General features: G+C 29.1%; 3 protein-coding genes across 7 annotated transcripts; 1 reads left to right on the top strand and 2 right to left on the bottom strand.

Annotated features, from left to right (window-relative positions):
• Window positions 1-949: 949 nt before the first annotated feature.
• Window positions 950-7,375, bottom strand: LOC124429020 (tudor domain-containing protein 7-like). Of its 5 annotated transcripts, none has more exons than XM_046973707.1 (17): window positions 7,143-7,375; window positions 6,004-6,157; window positions 5,695-5,894; window positions 5,466-5,614; window positions 5,212-5,317; window positions 4,785-5,132; window positions 4,537-4,710; window positions 4,088-4,438; window positions 3,814-3,981; window positions 3,466-3,717; window positions 3,126-3,371; window positions 2,704-3,054; window positions 2,413-2,630; window positions 2,140-2,344; window positions 1,959-2,077; window positions 1,716-1,867; window positions 950-1,629 (listed from the first exon to the last, which is right to left on the bottom strand). In XM_046973707.1, exons 2-17 carry the CDS (start codon window positions 6,083-6,085, stop codon window positions 1,406-1,408), a joined length of 3,345 nt encoding a protein of 1,114 aa, XP_046829663.1. In that variant the 5' UTR covers window positions 6,086-6,157; window positions 7,143-7,375; the 3' UTR covers window positions 950-1,405. The 5 variants fall into 5 exon arrangements, with proteins under 5 accessions (XP_046829663.1, XP_046829667.1, XP_046829665.1 ...); XM_046973711.1 differs by lacking the exon at window positions 7,143-7,375 and adding an exon at window positions 6,878-6,895; XM_046973709.1 differs by lacking the exon at window positions 7,143-7,375 and adding an exon at window positions 6,724-6,866.
• A 292-nt stretch (window positions 7,376-7,667) lies between these two features.
• On the bottom strand, window positions 7,668-10,910 carry LOC124429021 (polyadenylate-binding protein 4-like). The gene is made up of 4 exons (XM_046973712.1): window positions 10,380-10,910; window positions 9,648-9,958; window positions 8,627-9,572; window positions 7,668-8,373 (listed from the first exon to the last, which is right to left on the bottom strand). Exons 1-4 carry the CDS (start codon window positions 10,570-10,572, stop codon window positions 7,931-7,933), a joined length of 1,893 nt encoding a protein of 630 aa, XP_046829668.1. The 5' UTR covers window positions 10,573-10,910; the 3' UTR covers window positions 7,668-7,930.
• A 1,004-nt stretch (window positions 10,911-11,914) lies between these two features.
• On the top strand, window positions 11,915-18,313 carry LOC124428965 (trafficking protein particle complex subunit 8). Its single transcript, XM_046973586.1, has 10 exons — window positions 11,915-12,490; window positions 12,720-13,161; window positions 13,324-13,569; window positions 13,640-14,143; window positions 14,280-14,799; window positions 14,871-15,056; window positions 15,140-15,892; window positions 15,961-16,117; window positions 16,229-17,330; window positions 17,430-18,313. The coding sequence occupies exons 1-10, from the start codon at window positions 12,334-12,336 to the stop codon at window positions 17,695-17,697; spliced, it is 4,335 nt and encodes a 1,444-aa protein (XP_046829542.1). The 5' UTR covers window positions 11,915-12,333; the 3' UTR covers window positions 17,698-18,313.
• The last annotated feature ends 637 nt before the right edge of the window (window positions 18,314-18,950 follow it).

Genomic DNA, 18,950 nt, shown 5'->3' with positions numbered 1-18,950 from the left:
TAACTAACAAAAATACATCTAGTGTATTTCTACATATAAATCTACATTCACATAAACATCTTTAATTTTAACCAAAAGATATGAAATATTTAGATAATTTTCAATTTAGTTTTGCGCAGCTAAGCCATTAAAAAAAATGTTTCAGACAAAAACTTATGTTATCTTAAACGATATAATACAAGCCGAATGATATTTTACATATTTTTTTGTTTTCTATCTCTCTTATTTTTCTTTTTTTCTAATTCATATCACAACCAATCTCGTTTTAAAATATTGGAATAATTACCCTGAAACATTTTTTTTATTGATAACATTTAGTTTCATATATATTAGTTAAAGCAACAAAAAAGAAAAAAAAACAAGAAACAAAATGGAATGCTTACAATCAAATTATTACATCTATAGTCCTCTACAGACCACAGCCAAAAATTTCTTTATAATATATAGTTTTACTACCAGTTGATGAGACTACGTTATCTAAATTCTTCTCTCTCTCCTCTCTCTCTCTCTCTCTCTCTCTGCATTTTTTATAAAAGCTATAGTTGATTGAAAAAAATCTTTCAAATTCATAGTACACATAATTTCTTAAGAAAATCATAAAACTATTTAAGAATAGTTCAAACGCTATTTATGTTGAACTTATAATATATATAAATATATATAAATATATATGTATATATACATATACTTATATATATATATATATATATATATATATATATATATATATATATATTAATAATGATTCTTTAATTATTATTAATAATATATATATAATATATATTATCATAGTCATAATAATATATGAAAAAAGTCTCTATTGTTATAGATTCAAGGAACATATAAATAAAGCACATATACCAGATATATATTGCTGTCTCCCTCTTTTCCTTTCTTTCTTTCTCTCTCTTCCTCTCCCCCTCCCTCACCCTTCCTCTCCCTCCTTCTCTCTCTATCTCTCTCTTTCTCTCTTTCTCTCTTTCTCTGTAATAGAGATATCAAGAAATTTGATGTAATATATTAAAGATAAGAGAAAAGATGATGTTTTAAATATATAAAAGAGGAAAAAAAAAGAAAACAAAAAAAATTATAAAAATTAAATCTTTCATGAACACAACCTTGTAAAATACTTCCTTAGAGACATGCACTCTATTTTTTTTTTTTTTGATTAAGATTACAATTATCTCTTTTTTAACAAAAGTCTTGTCTTTTCTTTTCTTTTCTTTTTCTTTTTTCTTTTTCTCTTCTTTTTTTAGACTTTTTTTTTCTATTTCTTTTTTTTTTTTTATCATTTTTTATTTTTATTTTTTTTTTTTTTGCTTTTATCTTTTTACTTTTATTTCAATATGGAAATGTATATTAACTTTTGGTACTACTATTTTGAATTACTATTATTACAATCAAATCAGTCTGTATATACTGCACGACCTTCCTCTACTAAAAGCTGATCAATATAAATGTCTTCTGATGTCTCTACATCTATCAATTTTAGACCAAGTATAGTTTCAGCAGGATTAACATCATCGTGAGTTGATTCAACAACTATTGATACAAAATTCTTTTCTAATACCAATCGCTGAAATCTTAGGCAATCTTCGACCGACCAATCCATGTTAATAGGCCTTATTCCTATTAATTTATATTATTTTTATATTTATTTATATATATATTATATAAATATAACGTAATATTTTATATTTATATAAATTACTCACCAACTAGCTTGGCCTTTATTGCTTGATATGGTAATTCTAAAAATTGACTTTTTAAAGGTTGTAACTTGTCTAACGATAGAATAGATACATCACCAAAATCACAGAAATATACGGTGACCATATTTTCATTGATAATATTCAAAGCGGATACTCTACAAGATATGATTTCAATGATAAAAAAATATTCAAAATATTTATTATATATATATATATATATATATAAAATAGTTATTATATATTTACCTATACCAATGTTCATCTATATGTTTCGCTGCATAAAGATTTCCTTCTCTAATCGATGCAACGGTTGGATATGATCCATGATAATTCAAACAAACTTCTTGCAATTCGATCATCATCGCCTATATACATATTTAAGTAATATATATAATAATGCAAAATTATATGAGATTATTTATGATACCTCTAAAGATCGTTTGTCGTCTAATGGTTGAATAGTAAAATTTCCTGGATTGGCTGCCATTGTAACGTGTACATCAAAAAATTCACCAAGTCCTGTGATCTTCGGAGGTTTTAAAGTTTTTATAACATCGTCGTCTTCGTTCGTTATTGCTCGTGATGTAATGCGTTTTCTTGATTTTACATTATTATTGCCGTCGCCGATAGTTCTATAATAACGTTATAATAAAAATAATAAATAATAAATCTTCACAGATTTTATATTTATTTAATATACCTTTCATGTTCTTCGAATGCTAAAGTAGTATTGATAGAAGCAAGAACATTGTCGGGTTGAACACGTTTAAACAATTCTACTAATGGTGTACCAACGGTTGAATGTGCGATCACCTTCATAAGAATTGGTTCACCCTGTGGAACAAGTTTTCTTAGCCGAGAAACCATCTTCTCATTACACATTGATTTTTCAATATTGTGAAGATGTACTTTCATAGCCTAAAATATTAATTAAATTAAGATAATTATATATTAATCTATATGATATTCAAAAGAAGAAAAAAGATTTTACCTGTGCAGGATATTTCGTTAATAAATCAGAAAGTTTTTCCAAATGCAATAAATTGGCTTTACTCGCAATGACTGCATTTCCAAAATCAATTAAGAACACCTTCACTTGACCATTTGGATAAATATTCATCACTTCTCCTCTATACCAATTTCCATCCACAGATACAAAATATTTTTTCATTCTGTCGACAACAGTAACTATACTGTATTTCAAAATATCCGCGGTTAAACCAGTTTGTGTCAAACGATTTATCAAGCGAATTAAGTATTTCATTCCTTCTGTTTGTATCTGAATGTAAACATCACCATTCTTTTCTACGTGTGAGACAAAAACTTCTGTTACTTGTCCTGCCTAAAATTCAATGTAAAATTGTAAATATTAAAAGTAAACTTAAGAGAATGAAATAATAATTATGTACTCACAACGTTCATTTGTGGTAAAGCTATAATATTCTGCAATATCTGCTTATATAGAATTTTATTTAAATTAATATCATCTGGGCCACTTGTATCATAAAATTCAACAGTAGCATATGGACCATCTTTATCGAAGCCCTGATTAAGCACTTCGACATAAAAAGCTTGGCCAAGTAATAAATTTTCAATATGAGCCAAAACAGTCTCGCAATCTCTGAAATCTTCCAAACCAGCTAAGCACATACGCATTGCCTGAAGAAAATAGATTTTTTTTTAATAATGTATAAAACAGTTTTAATGATGTATAATACACCTCTTATATATCTATTATGTATTGGAATATTACTTGTGCAGATAGGCTGCAAAATTTTTTATCCAGTATATGTAAATCATTTAAGGGACGTTGATCTTCATCGCCATGATCAATGAATAACACAGTAACCATTCCAGTAACACTGTCAAATTCTTCACAGCGAACTCTATGCCAACAATCATCTTCAAATATCGCATAATAATCTCCTATCTCGACTGATTTTATAGATGGTTGGCTTCGACCATAACATTCCATCATCTCAGCTATCATAATATCAAATTTGTCCTGAATATCAAATAAAATTAATATTTATTAAATCTGCAAATTTGTAAAAAAAAAGAAAAAAATATTTCTCATAAAATGTTTAATATTATCTCTTACACTATAATCAGGACCAGCGAGTCTAACCCAAACGTCGACCGTACTTATCACACAACAAACATATACGATCCAATACTGATCTTCTGGCAATTGCAATTGTCCTGGTATTGTTGGTCCTATTGGATTCAATAATATTTTATCTGATTTTGGTGAAATTGGATCACGTACCTAATATAAAAATACAAATATTCTCTGCATATATTCTTTAGAAGTTAGATTATAAATATAATGAAAAACATTTACCACTATTTTTCAATAAATTTATACATTTTACCTTTTCTTTTGTAATCTCTGAACGTTGTAGAATAATAGAATTATCAGCACCTTTTTCTAATATAATTTCAGAACATTTTTTTATGACGTCAAACCAATCTCCAGGCAAACACTCTCCATATCTTTGTTTGTAATATAAAGGTATTTGATCTTTGAAAACTCCATTCATATGAGTATTTACAATTGCCACTATACGTTTTTGTATTAATTCTTTATTGGTAGTTTCAGTGATATTAGGTAATGAACCAAATTTATCAATAAGATCCTTTAATGCTATTTCAGCTGCTAATCGTTGAGCTTCATCTTCGGAACTTACATCATAGGGATAATTGCTATATCCATGTGGTCCAATCTACATATTAATATATATATGAAATCTATATATATATATATATATATATATATATATATATATAAAATTTATATTTTAATAATTAGGATATAGTGTACCTTAACATGAGCATATATACCCATTACTGTTGAGGTTCTAGTAGTTGCTGGTAATATCCTGTATATAGGTTCAGGTAAACTAAGATTTTTTGCACAGATTTTCAATTGATGTCTCGGATCTTCTAAGGATACTGTTGATTTCAAAATTGTCTTCTTCTGATTATTTTCTTGCACCTAGAAAGAAAAAACATTTACAATTTTTTTTACAATTTCTGAAAAGATTTATATATATATATATATATATGAACCTTTAATGATTGTGCAGTAGCAAATGAAATTGGTTTGTTTCCTATTAATTGTGCAGGAGATAACGGTGATAACACTTCAGAATGTTGAAACGTTGATACATTATTACTTATGAGCGAATGGGATGGAACATCTGAATTAATTTTAAGTCTTCCACTTATATTTGAAGATGATTGTTCATTACTACAAGCTTCTGAATATTTTTGTAGTGTGTTTGGTTTTGATGTTATCACAGGTGTTGCAGATTTTTCAGCATTGTCATTGCTTTTAAAAAATGTATTATTATTATGTTTATTAACATTTTCGTTCATTATCGTTTGAATAGCATTTGATTTTCTATCCTTTAGTCTCTAAAAATATAAATGGCTCATTATAATGAATTTTCTTCAAGAAGAACATTATTATTGACTATGCATTAAAAATGTTTACTTTGCTAGGAAAAGTAGGTGCTCCCGACACCGGTTGTATATATCTAGGTCTTCCTAAAGAAGATGGCGGTATATATCCTGTTGGAACTTGCATGAGAGGTACAATCCTGAATACATTGTAAAATATAAAAGAGTTATATCTATTTCTAAAAATAAAACTTATAATATTTATTTTATTCTAATATTAAAAAATATTGTATTTAAAATCATAAAATGGTAAAACAAAAGTATAATATTCTTTTTTCAAATATATACTTTTCTTGTTTTTGATTAGTGTTGTTTTTCATAGAATTTTTAGTCTGCATAGAGGAATTTGCATTAACATTTTTCCCAGGGAAAACAACTTTCTTCGTTGAATATGGCATTCGACATGGCGTTGAATTGTGGTAGAAACCTTTTCGGAACTAAATAATATATAAAAATCCTTAAAATATCATATGAGTATTTGTAAATTTGTCAAACATAAATCATAGATAAAAGTAACCTCTTTTTTATTCCCACTCTTTTGTTGCGATATTAGTTTGGAAAGATGAAAAGATTTCTCATTAGGTAGAGCTTCTACATATGTTTGTCCACCTTTATTAGTAATTTTAATTCCAGATATTGATTTTAAGAAAGCCTCTAGAGATTGATATCCAAGCCTACGATATGGAATATTTTCACCAATAATTGTTCTAAAATCTCCTAAAATAAACATATTTGTTAGTATTCATACAAGAAAATAATTATATTATCAAACAGATAATACATTTTCAAAAGTTTTATGTAACATATTAATAATTCTTTAACTTACGGTCTACTTCATTTATGTGTACCCCTCCTTTTGAAGACAATAATGCTGCTCGCAAGTTTCCTATGACCTTATCTCGATCCATTTTTGATGCTTCATATATTGAAAATATAAACCACAGGAACAGTCGAGTTTATAACTTTTATAAACTATAAACCTGTGAAATATATTTTATCTATTTATATTTCTAATATATCAAAAATAATTCATACAATGAAATGAAATAAAATGAAATATATTACAAATAACATTTTGCAATTAATCATTAAGATCATATAAAACGTTCCTTTTACATTTAATGTTCTTATACACAATGATATTAATATTAATTCCTTAATATGCATGTAATATATAGAGATGTTGTATATTACTTATAAACGTACGCCCTTCTTTCTAAACGAAGAAAATATTAAAAAAGATTCATGGATAATAAAACATAATTATTATCTAAAACAAATTCTTTTACATAATGTATATGTGTCATTAATCGACCATACGTTTCGAATCACTTAAAGAAATACATATAATTTATACGAAATATGTAATAATTAATAATCATTAATTGAGATGACACAAAATATATAGTTGATATAATGAAATTTCATAGAAAATGATTATAATACAAAAAAATAAATAAATGAATACATTCCTTTCATATTCGAGGCCGCATATTTGTCTCGCACCTTTGACGATCTGTACCGAACTCTTAAATAGGCTACGTACAAATTAAAGCGTGACGTAGAAAATATTTCCAACGAAGTACGTGAGAAGAGAAATCAATTTCTTTCGATTAGTATAGATGTAAAAGAAAGAACAAATCTCTTAGGGAAATTATTCGTAACTATTGAATTTTTAATGAATAGTTCGATAAATTAACCTATATTATTCGCGATAATTGCAGTAATTTCTTCAAAATGATTTCAACCAATCGTGCTTGAACTACTTAAGTAATTATGTGTATTGTATATATACATGTGTGTATATATATATACATATATATATATATATATATATATGCATATACATATGTGTACGCTTATTTATCTACTTTAATATCTAATTCGTCATATATTTATCATACAAAATTAATACTGACTGGGTTTAATTCAATTTTCACGATAATTGCATTAACAAATACTTACAAAAATCTATAAAACTCTAACACTCCCGGCGTTCTACAATAGACTAATCCACGACTACGTACTTGACATTTCTCCTTCACGTTTCACTGTTTATATCGTACACAGTCGAAAATCACATTCAGGCTGCGTCACACTTTCACGGATGAAAAAATTAACCTATCATGCGTCAAGTGTAGAGTACCACGTGATCGCTTGACCAATTACAATTCAGACTTCTTTTGCGATCACAATTACTCATAACCCGCGTATTTCAAAACAATTTCAAAGCAAAAATTATCGCAGGCATTTTGTTTATTTATTTTCATATTTTTATATAACAATTTTCTTCTTTCTTTTTCATTCTATAATACACAATTTATCGTATCATTGAATTCTTAGAGAAAAAAAAAAAAAGGTTCAACAGTAGGTTTTATTTTTATTTGAAACTTCAATTGAAAATTATAAAGGTTATTATACACGATCGTATACACTTAATACAACACATTCAATTAAAAAACCAGGGTGATAGAATAAAAATCAAGTCGATTTCTACCATCAAAGAAAAATTTATTATCATAAAACTTGAAGAAAATCCTCTCGCGATCAATATTAGTTTTCAAATATAACTTGGTTGTTTTTCGCCATTACATAACAATCGCTTAAGCCATCATAAAGCTTTTCAGGAGGAAATTTTTAAACTGAGGATTAATTGCAAAATGACAAAAAAGAGAGAAAGAAAAAAAAAAGAGAAAAAAATTAAAGTTAATTAAAATGATACGATAAAAATGACAGCTTAATTTTTATGGCGTTTATTCTTTTTTCGAAGCCACAGCCTGCTTGGCTTGATGAGCCTGCAGTACTGCCACAGCCTCCTCAACCTTGGCCTTCAATGATTCGTTATGCTCCAACATATGAAGGAGTTCCGAATTATCAATCTCTAACAACATTCCTGTGATCTTCCCAGTGAGTTGTGGGTACATGCATTGAATCAACGGGAACAAACGTTCTCCCAACATTTGTTTCTGCTCCTGTGGAGGAGCAGCTGCTAACATGGAGGCAGTCAATGGTTCTTGGCCTTGAATATGAACTGCCTGTTGGACTGGAGCTTGAGCAGGAACTGCCATTGCTTGCGGAGGATTGCGCATATTTGAAGTGTACTTATAATTGGATGGACGACTTTGAGGAGAAACCCCAACTGCTTGTCCAGCCATAGAACGTCCTTGCATGTTTGCACCACCTACCGTTTGTTGACCTATAATAAAAATTAATATTTAGCATTTATTCTCTGTATGATAATATTTTAATTATGATACAAATATAGACATTACGAAGACTATAATAACAATAACAATAACAATAATAATAATAATAATAATAATAATCATAATAATAATAATAATAATAATAATAATAATAACTACAACAACAACAACAACAATAATAATAGTAAAATAATATCACGTATTATTTTATTAATAAATAATTAAAGATCTAAGCAGTCTTACCTGTAATTGGCCTGGCAGATAGTGTATTGCGCATAGTACCAGCTTGGGCAGCCGGAGCTCGAGGAGCAGCTCTGAATGGTCCTTGCATAGCAGCAAAACCTGAACTACCAGTCTGTGCATTGGGTCGTACTTGATTTGGTTGTGCTGGCCAACGGGGTGTCGCACGAATCTGTGAAATTTGTGCTGGCCCATAAAATCTTTGTGGTTGAGGAATAGTAGGTAAATAATAACTGCCAGCACCACCAGGTTGAAATATTTGGCCCATTTGTTGCATACGCATGTTAGCCATGCGTTGCATATATTGTGAGGCAAGATGAGCCTTACGATCTTCTTTACGTTGAGCTAAAGCAACGTACAACGGTTTGGAACCTACTATACGACCGTTCATTTCTGTTACAGCCTTAGTTGCTTCTTCTGGGGCTGAAAAACATACAAAGCCAAATCCTTTGCTACGTCCTTCTTCCATCATGACTTTTGCGGAGGTAATAGTTCCAAAAGGTGTAAATTCTTTTCGTAGACGTTCATCGTCGATGGTGTCATCCAAATTCTTTACGTAAAGATTAACACCTTGATAACGGTTTAACCGTTCTATCTTCATTTGCTCAAACTTTCTCTTTAATTCTTGTTGACGTTCCGCCTTCTTTTGAGCTCTACCTACATACATGCATTTTCCTTCTGCCACTTCTTTTCCATTTAATTCCAAAACAGCTTGTTCAGCGGCATCAGGATCTTCAAAGGCGACGAAACCAAAACCTCGAGATTTCCCGTCATCTTTATTCATCACTTTATGACTGATGATGGTCCCATATTTCTCAAACATCTCTTTTAATTTATCATCGGTCATGTCTTCTCCAAAATTTTTTACATAAACATTGGTAAAAAGCTTCGCTTTTTCTCCTAATTCTTTTTCACGTTCTTTGCGAGGGATAAACTTACCGACATAAACCTAAAAATATAAAAAGAACAATAATATAAATATAAAAAAATGTAATGAAAAGTATGATAATAAATGGTATATCACCTTCTTCCCGTTTAACAACATTCCATTTACTTTGTCGATAGATTTGTTAGCGGCTTCTTCGGTTTCAAAATGAACAAAACCATATCCCTTAGATGCACCCGACTCGTCTTGAGCAACTTTGCAACTAAGTATATTACCAAAAGCAGAAAATGTATCGTACATTGCTTTATTGTCTATATTTTTATCTAAATTTTTAATGAAAACATTTCCAACACCAGATTTCCGAAGGGAAGGATCACGTTGGGACCACATGATTCTTATAGGCCGCCCTTTAATCATATCAAAATTCATAGTATCCAGTGCACGTTCAGCTAAAATATAAAACATATATCGATAATGTTTAACATCAAAAACATTAAATTACGTATGAAATAATTCCATATAAATAAACAAAATCATACACATTCGGTTTGGGGGGAAATCATAACAATTGTTTGCGGCAAAAAAAGATTGTTAATAGACATACGAAATAAAAGTTATTATACATATTGGCATAAGATTAAAAAATAATATTTTTTTAAAGAATAAATGATATTATAAACGTCGAATAGACGGCATGAATCGTTCAATCGTCATCCATTATTCAAAGTATTGCGAGATCCAATATGGTGGCTTTGCACAATGCATTGCACGTGCCATGAGCGCATAAATAAAGCATGGTAAGATGGTAAGAGGAAGTGAGAATTTCGTTGTTTCTTTCATGCGTATGATTAACAACAGTAAAATACTCACCATCAGCAGGTTGTTGAAAGTTGACATAAGCGTAACCAAGAGATCGTCTGGTAATCATATCACGACAGACGCGTATAGAAAGTACAGGGCCAGCCGACGAAAACTTTTCAAACAGCATCGCCTCGGTGATGTCGGTATGCAAATCTCCCACATAAAGCGAAGCCATAGGGTAGTTTGGAGCTCCTGGATTCATTTTTGTAGTTTACCTGGTCTTACGGGCCGTTAACGATGAAAATTTCTCTGCTTTTTGGTTTTCCTTGATTCTTTCAATATGGCTTGCCTTCAGACCACGTCGCTCTTCGTAAAGCAATTACTATTTTTTTCCACACTTTATTTAGGTATCGCGGTTTTCAGCAACAGTTTTACGATTTTTTTGTTTGTATTTTTTGCAATTTTATATTTTTTTTTGGATTTTTTTATAGGAGAGTTATTTCACGAATGGAAGTGGGTTGTGTGACCTATTTTGTGGAAAAAGGAGACACAACCACACGTGAACACAACTCTACTCTTAATGAGGAAGAGGCGTTGAAAGTAGTCCTCCTTACGCTTATATACACAACCGTAGAATGCACTTAGCGGATAGAAAATAGTCCCTTTTCTATAGCTTTAGGCGCCATCTTTGATTATTCTCTACGAAGAAGTTTATATATTTCTTTCTATTAAAATGATAATAGTTCCTATTAATCAATTTTTTCTTAATCTATTCGACTGATTATTAATAAAGTTATTTTTTAACAAATAAATAAATATAATTTTATTGTACAAAAAAATACAACCAATAAATACGAAGAAGCGCCAACATCTAATGACCAATCACAATGCTCGATAAACATCGTGATGTTATACACTATTCAACACTCATATCTGATTGGTTGTTACTTTCACTGAATCTAAATAATATCACTGAATCTTATTGTGATATATTAAAAATAAAAAAATATATATATATATAACAATGTTATTACGATATTCAAACATGAATAATTTGAATGCGTAAATAATTTTATTATGATTATATTTATTATATGTTAGTAATAAAAATTTTGGTGTGATGTTTTGAATAATCACGTGGTTATGTATTATTAACTTGATTGGTTAAATTTGTCTGGAACTTTATTATTTCTTATATTACTATGTTCTCACGTGGGATTAGAAATTAAAAAAACCATCTGTTGATAAGTGTTAAAATATAAATTACGTCATATTTTGATATCACTATTATTTGTATCATAAATAATATAATCGTTCGATCTTCAACATATACTTTTACGTTGACGAATTATTGAAAATTTATATAAAACAAAGGAAAATCGTATCGATACATTTTTCGTTTTTTTTTCGGTTTTTTTTTTTTTTTTTTTTTTTTTTTTTTTTTATTTACCTATGTCAAATTTTTAAATAAATAAAACAGGAAGTTTATCCGATTTGATCTATCGATATGCAAAGACACGAGTAGTGATTCATATTTAGCGCCATTTTGATTGGTGAAAGGGGTTACGAGTTTGTAGATGGCGCGAAATATCATTTATATTAAGGAAAATAATAAAATTGTGGTCTCATGGAAATGTCCGCTCTGTTTGATACACTCTGGGTTGGTTGTATTCATCAATAAGACTACATTTTCAACAAAGATGTTAAGTCAAGAGAGAAGAATATAATATGATTAAAAAGAAAACATGATGGGTCGTTTTCTGAAATCTAATGTACTCGTAGTATTTAATGGACAGCTGTTCCAGTCCGGTAGACATGTTCATCTTTATGAGCGAAGTACTATGTTGCTTCCGTTGCTGTCACTTTTATTCACGTAAAATAATGCGTAGATCTAGTGTAATTATGAATGCAAATATGTGTGTATGATTGTAGTGTTCGTAGTACTTAATAAAAAAAAAAAAAAAAGGATTCGTTCGCTCGTTAAAAAAGAAAAAAATTGTAATAACCATTATAAGAAATAGTAATGGCTCAATGCAAGTTAACCCCACGGGAATTTATCAGCAATACCTTTTCGCCTCAAATTGCTGCAGTATGTACATCTGCTGCCGATGCAACATGCCAGAAAAATAATTTATCGTTTGTCGAACTTTTGCAACCATTCTGCAAATTAAATACCGAAGGTAATGATGTTTATAAGTTAAAAAAAAAAAAAAAAAAAAAAAAGAAAAAACGAGAAGAAAAAAGAAAAAAAGAGTATCTTTTGTGTTTCACAATTTTTTAATTAAAAGTTACTTGCTATCTCACAATTATTCTTGCGTACAAGATTGTTGTGAAGAATATAAAACATGTTGGAACATTAATTATGTCAATATGATAAATGTTTTATTATTTTACATATTATTATTCTAGGACATTTCAAAGATCCACAAGGAAATATTGTAACCGTAAGAAATCTTCGACTTTCTATACAAGATGTTAATGCACATCCACCTGAACCTAGCATTGCAAGGAAAATGCTGAATGAAGCTGTTAGCTCGGCAATGTGTGAACGTACTACTGTTATTCGTATTGGAACAATTGATTTAGACATTCCTCTATCTGTTCCATGGTTTGAAGCATGGAGAGAAATGTTTCTTAGCGTACAGTTTCCTTCTGATCATGAGTTTACAAGACATTTTCTTGCCTGCATGATCGTTGTTTCAACAGCAGATGATAATCCTTTAGATAAAGTACAAGTAATGGGTTCACAATTACACCAAAGTATTCCTGGAAAATTACCAAAGTGGTTTAATAACAATGCATTAAGATATTACATCCTAATACATGATGCCTTATTGGATGATAAGAACAAGTAATTGTTTTATTTTTCTATGAATACAATAGAAATTATTTACTTCTATATTTGAATACATATATATATGTATGTATGTGTGTGTGTATATATATATATATATATATATATATATATATATATATATATATATATATATATTTAATTTGTTTACTTTAACAGGGCAGAGACGGTTTTTACAGAAATGAAAAATATTTATGGTGCTAATAATTGTTTCCTTTTACAAATGAATTCACGACCACCAGGACAAATTGATGATAATTCACATTTACCAGATCCTTGGAGTCAATTTCTAATAAAACGTACGGAATTATCAAGTGGTAGCGAACAAAATAGTTCACCACGTACTCCAGCAGATACAGGAGGTGTATCCGCTATGCCAAACGAAGTCACAACAGAGTCTGAGAAGTAAATATTGCGCGATAGACAATTGTCATGATGCATTGAAATCTTTAACTTAATGTTATCTCTATTACAGATCAAGTCAAGCTGGAACACCAGTTGTTCCACAAAATAATACATTAGTTTCTCCAGATGTAGCTGATACAATTAGTCTTTCTTCTGAAGTGTCAGAACCTAGTAATGTGCAATTAGAAGTTGGACAAGAAGCAGTATCCGTAACTATTCATCCTCTTAGTCCAGAGAGTGATAAGTTACATAATATTAGTTCTACTACTAATATTAAAGCTCATATAGCTAGTAATTCTCCAATTAATGCCAATGTTTGGGCAGATTCTCCAAATTATATTACTGCACAACATGGTGCTCGATTATCTACACAAGATCTTGAAAGACTGAGATCACTTATAACAGAATTCTGTTTGAAGAGTTTATTACCATATGTCGAAAAACAAATTGGTTTATTAAATGATGTTATTTCAAATAAAAAGGGTGTTAGTAGATCACTTTTTAGTGCAACAAGAAGATTATTTGGTACGAATAAGCCAGGAGCACCAGGATCTGCTCCATTAAATGCTGTGATGTATGTTCTGATTATATGTTTATATATATATATATATATATATATATATATATATATATATATATATATTTACTTTTTTATTTACTTTGTTTATCAATTACTGTATAATGAAATATTAAATTTGTTTAAATTTCAGTTACACTGCAGAGTCTTCTGAGTTACAATTGCGTCGTTTGGGTGATTTGTGTTTTATATTCGGTCATTATTCGCTTGCTTATCAAGCGTATCATAGTGCAAAACGAGACTTTGCAGGCGATCAAGCATGGCTTTATTATGCAGGTGCTCTAGAAATGGCTGGTTTGAGTGCTTTCATGCAAGGTGAAATGAATCGAAAAACAATCGAGTATATGGATGATGCGATATTAACTTATTCAAATAGTTGTAAGATGCCACAATTTGCAACTAGAGCAACATTACTCAGTGCGGAATGCTTGAAGGGTCGTGGATTATATGGGGAAGCAGCAAAACAGTTAATTCGTATGACAAGCGAAGATTCTGATCTACGTTCTGCTTTACTTCTTGAACAAGCTGCTTATTGTTTTATTGGTCCGAAAATGATGAGGAAATATGCGTTTCATGCAGTCTTAGCTGGACATAGGTTCTCAAAAGCAGGCCAACGGAAACATTCTTTAAGATGTTATCAACAAGCTTATCAGGTAATATTGATTAAATATTTTTTCTTACGTAATATCATAATGATAGATTCATATACATTTACTATTATTAGGTATATGATAATAGGGGATGGTCATTAGCAGAAGATCATATACACTTTACGATTGGTAGGCAGGCTGCTTCTTTAAAGCAAGTTCAAGAATCTGTCAAGGCATTTGAAAAATTATTGAATGCTAATAGTAAACAACCGGCACCGCAACAAGCTGCTTTTCTACGTGAATTTTTACATACTCATAATGTGAGTTAACAAACATGAAATTTAAATACCATTAATTCATATAGATTTTAATCGTTTTATTAAATCATTATATATTCCTATAGTTATTACTTCAAGAAGATGCTACAAATAACCAGGAGCTTCCTGTTTTGCCTTTACCATTAATAGATAGCAACAATGTTAAAGTATTATATGGCCATTTATGTGAATCAACTGAAAATAGTATTTCGGCGAGTCATGTATCGCTAGACGATGAAGATACGGACGATGTTAGATGGTCAAAAATGGAAGAAATACTTATAACCGAAGCTCAGGGAACACAACCTATGATATTTAAGCCATCCATTATATTGTATTCGAGTATAAGTAATAATACTATCAAACCAAATGCTGTCTTGAACGAGCCAGTGCATTTTTCTATTGAATTACATAATCCACTGCATATACCATTACCATTATCCAACGTAACTTTATTGTGGTCATTTACTAGTGTCAATAATACTATTACAAATGAAACAAATGTACTGGAAACATCGTCGCAATCAGAACTAGTTGATACACAAGTAATCAATTCAATAATGTTACATCCAGTTTGTAAACAGCGTATTATATTATCTCTGACACCTAAGCAAGTAGGACAGGTAAAAGTCTTGGGCTTGAAGTATAATATGTCTAATCCAATTCATGCAACGCTAGACCCACCAGTTATGAATCCGACAATTTTTGTTGCTGGAAAACGATTATTTGAGATCAAAGGTCCTAAATTAAAAAATGTTAAAGAAAAGCCAGGCGTACAAATGTATGCTGTGGATTATAGATTAGAAATGAATGTTATTAAAAAAGCACCATATATACAGGTAAAATAGTCGCTTATTTTATTTATTACATTATTCTAATATTCGACTGAATTAAATTATGTTTATAGATCCATTTTAGCAAATTATCATCAGAAATGTTTTGTGGAGAAATACAAAAGGTTGAAGTAACTTTAAAAAATATAGGAAATGCGCCATTAACAAATATTTATGTTACTTCTGTCAATGCTAAGCTATTTTCATTGGGAAATGAAGATACACTCGATGGTAAAGATTTTTTTATACTTAACTTTGATGTGTCTATGTGTTTATAATTTATTTATATATATATATATACATATATATATATACATATATATTAATATATATAATTTTCAGAACATTCATTGAAGAAAAGCAATAAAGCTGTAACAAAAATTTTGCTACCTTCAGATAAAAATAACATTTTAAACGTAGGTGATGTTCATAAGATGCCATTGTGGATTCAAGCACCTCATAAAAAGGGAAGTCATAGATTAGATTTACTTTTCTATTATGAAAATGTTGACTCTGAAAGTATTCCAAGGCACAGATTGTGTAGACATACGTGGCACTTGGAAGTATTGGATTCAATACAAATCAGAGCGACCGCATCCAGAAGCGCAGTATTTAAAGATACTTTACCGACATTAAATATGAAAATGTCTGTAAAAAACATGAATCAAATTCATGATATTATTACAAATGAAATTTCAATATTAGCTGTATCTTGCCAAAGCGATACTTGGTCAATATTTAGATCATCTGTCCTTCCATCTAATATTATAATACACCCACAAGAGATATTTCATTTATTGTTTAAATTACAAAAAAAATTTGATAACACAGCAATATTCTCTAATGTATCAATAATAGAAGATAATAAGAGTGATGAAATATCGGAAGTAACTTATCCATTCATGAATTTTATACAAAAGAGATATATTTTACCATTAGATATACATGAGAATGCAGCTGATATGCAATTGCAGCTCCAAGAAATTAATCAAAAGGATAATGATCCTCTTCTAAATACTATGATGATGAATTCGGCTTTAATTATTAGATGGAAAAATAAAATAATAGAAAATGGTTGTGTCGTTAGGCAAGCCATTGGTCAGCATCATATTGATATAAAATATTTGAATCAAGTTTACAAATATCCAAAAGAAATGCAAGTAGAACAAAATGAATATTGTGGACGTTTGAAGATATTTGGACCAGATAGGAATATACCAGATTTACCGATTACGCATAATAAAGAACAATTTGTAGGAATTGATCTTCAAACGAATGCAAACATATTCTGTAAAAATGTAATAACATTTTCTTTAAGCCATCTCAGGCAAGGCGAGCATAATTTTAGAGAAAATAGACTTTGCATTATACCAGTTACAATGTATATACAAAATCATCTTCAATCAAAAATTGATGTCAGAATAAACACCATTGGAACTAGCAGGTAAATATGTGACTGCTAGACATTTAAAGGCATACATATATGCATTATTTATTCATTAAATTATATTTTAATTGATTTTTTTTTTTTTTTATTTCACAGTGATACTCAACTTCCAAATATTAAAACTCAACTTTATTCACCACATGCTTCGACAAACTTTCGATATATTTGTCATTCAGCGATCAATTGTTGCATAGACTCTCTCGCACAGAATACTATAAAATTGCAAGCTATATTATCAGCTCCTGGTACATACAATTTAGCAGCAAGAATAGAAGTTTCTGTAAAAATTGTAAATAATAGAGAATTTATTCCTCAAGAATGGAATATGGAAAGTATATGCATTATGAAGAATGCAGCTGTATAAAATTTATTATTGCAATATTAGGTATCATTGAGATAACAAATATCACATAAATTACTTTGTTTAATTTGATTAAAAATCATTCCTTTGTATATCAATACATCTTATTAATTCTTTTATTACTCTACTTCTAATAGTATTTTATAGATCCGGAAAAAAGTATACATTTTTAATAGGAAAAAAAAAAGGAAAAAAAAATCCGTTTAAAACAAAATCATTTTCAGAAATTTTTTTTGCATAACTATAATATTTACTCGTAGCTATAATAAATCATATTGTTGAGAGAAGTAAAAGAAAATCTTGAAATAGAGAAACGATTTTAAATATTTGAAACTGCGATATTATAAAATATAGGTATATGTAAAAAATTTGGAAATTAAGATTATATAAAACAGCAGAAATTTACAATTGGGGTTGATGGATCTACCTCATGAAACAATTTATCATATATAACTTATTTGTATATTATTATTTCCATAACAATTCCAAACGTGTGAGGTATAATTTACTCGATTATTAAAACGATTAATTAATGGAATACATTGAAAAAACATTAGACATCACAATTAATATTTCATAGAAACATATCGGTACTAAATACATGAACATGAAACATTGACGCTCATTACGTCATTGACGTATATTTTTATTGACGTTCCTTAAAAACTGTGTTCTAAAAAATGAAATTAATATATTTATCATTTCTTAGGAAATTTAATCATTTGAACGTGCATTTTTCAATTTAGATATTTTCATTGTTTATTTATGTTTATTTATATCATAATCATATTTTTACATTTGTCTCTTCATTATCATATATCTTCGTCATATATATCGTGTCTGGTTTTCTTTATTTTTTTTTTTATTTTTTTTTATTAGACTTATAATTTATTAGAAATTATAGAACAGTTTGTAAAATAGCATATGATGAATATATCAAATCTCTTCATTAACATCAAAGTAACTTAAGAAAAGGAAAAAAAAAGAATTTGAACAAAATATAGACAGATAATTAAAAAATTGTATGAACTTGTATTTCATGTATTTTATGTACAGAGAATATTTTAAATAATATATATATATATATATATGTAAATAGACTTTCATACTGTAGCATGTACCTATTCAAAGACAAATATAGGATCAGATTAATAATATATTGCATTTATAAATTGATTTTCTTTCGCATTACTATCAGATATGCAATATATTTAATTTGAAGGTCACCTCCTACAAAAAATGTAACTAAATTGTAG

Source organism: Vespa crabro, chromosome 14 (genome assembly GCF_910589235.1).
Source record: "Vespa crabro chromosome 14, iyVesCrab1.2, whole genome shotgun sequence".
Classification (NCBI taxonomy): domain Eukaryota; kingdom Metazoa; phylum Arthropoda; class Insecta; order Hymenoptera; family Vespidae; genus Vespa; species Vespa crabro.
This window is presented reverse-complemented; position numbering and strand designations above follow the sequence as displayed.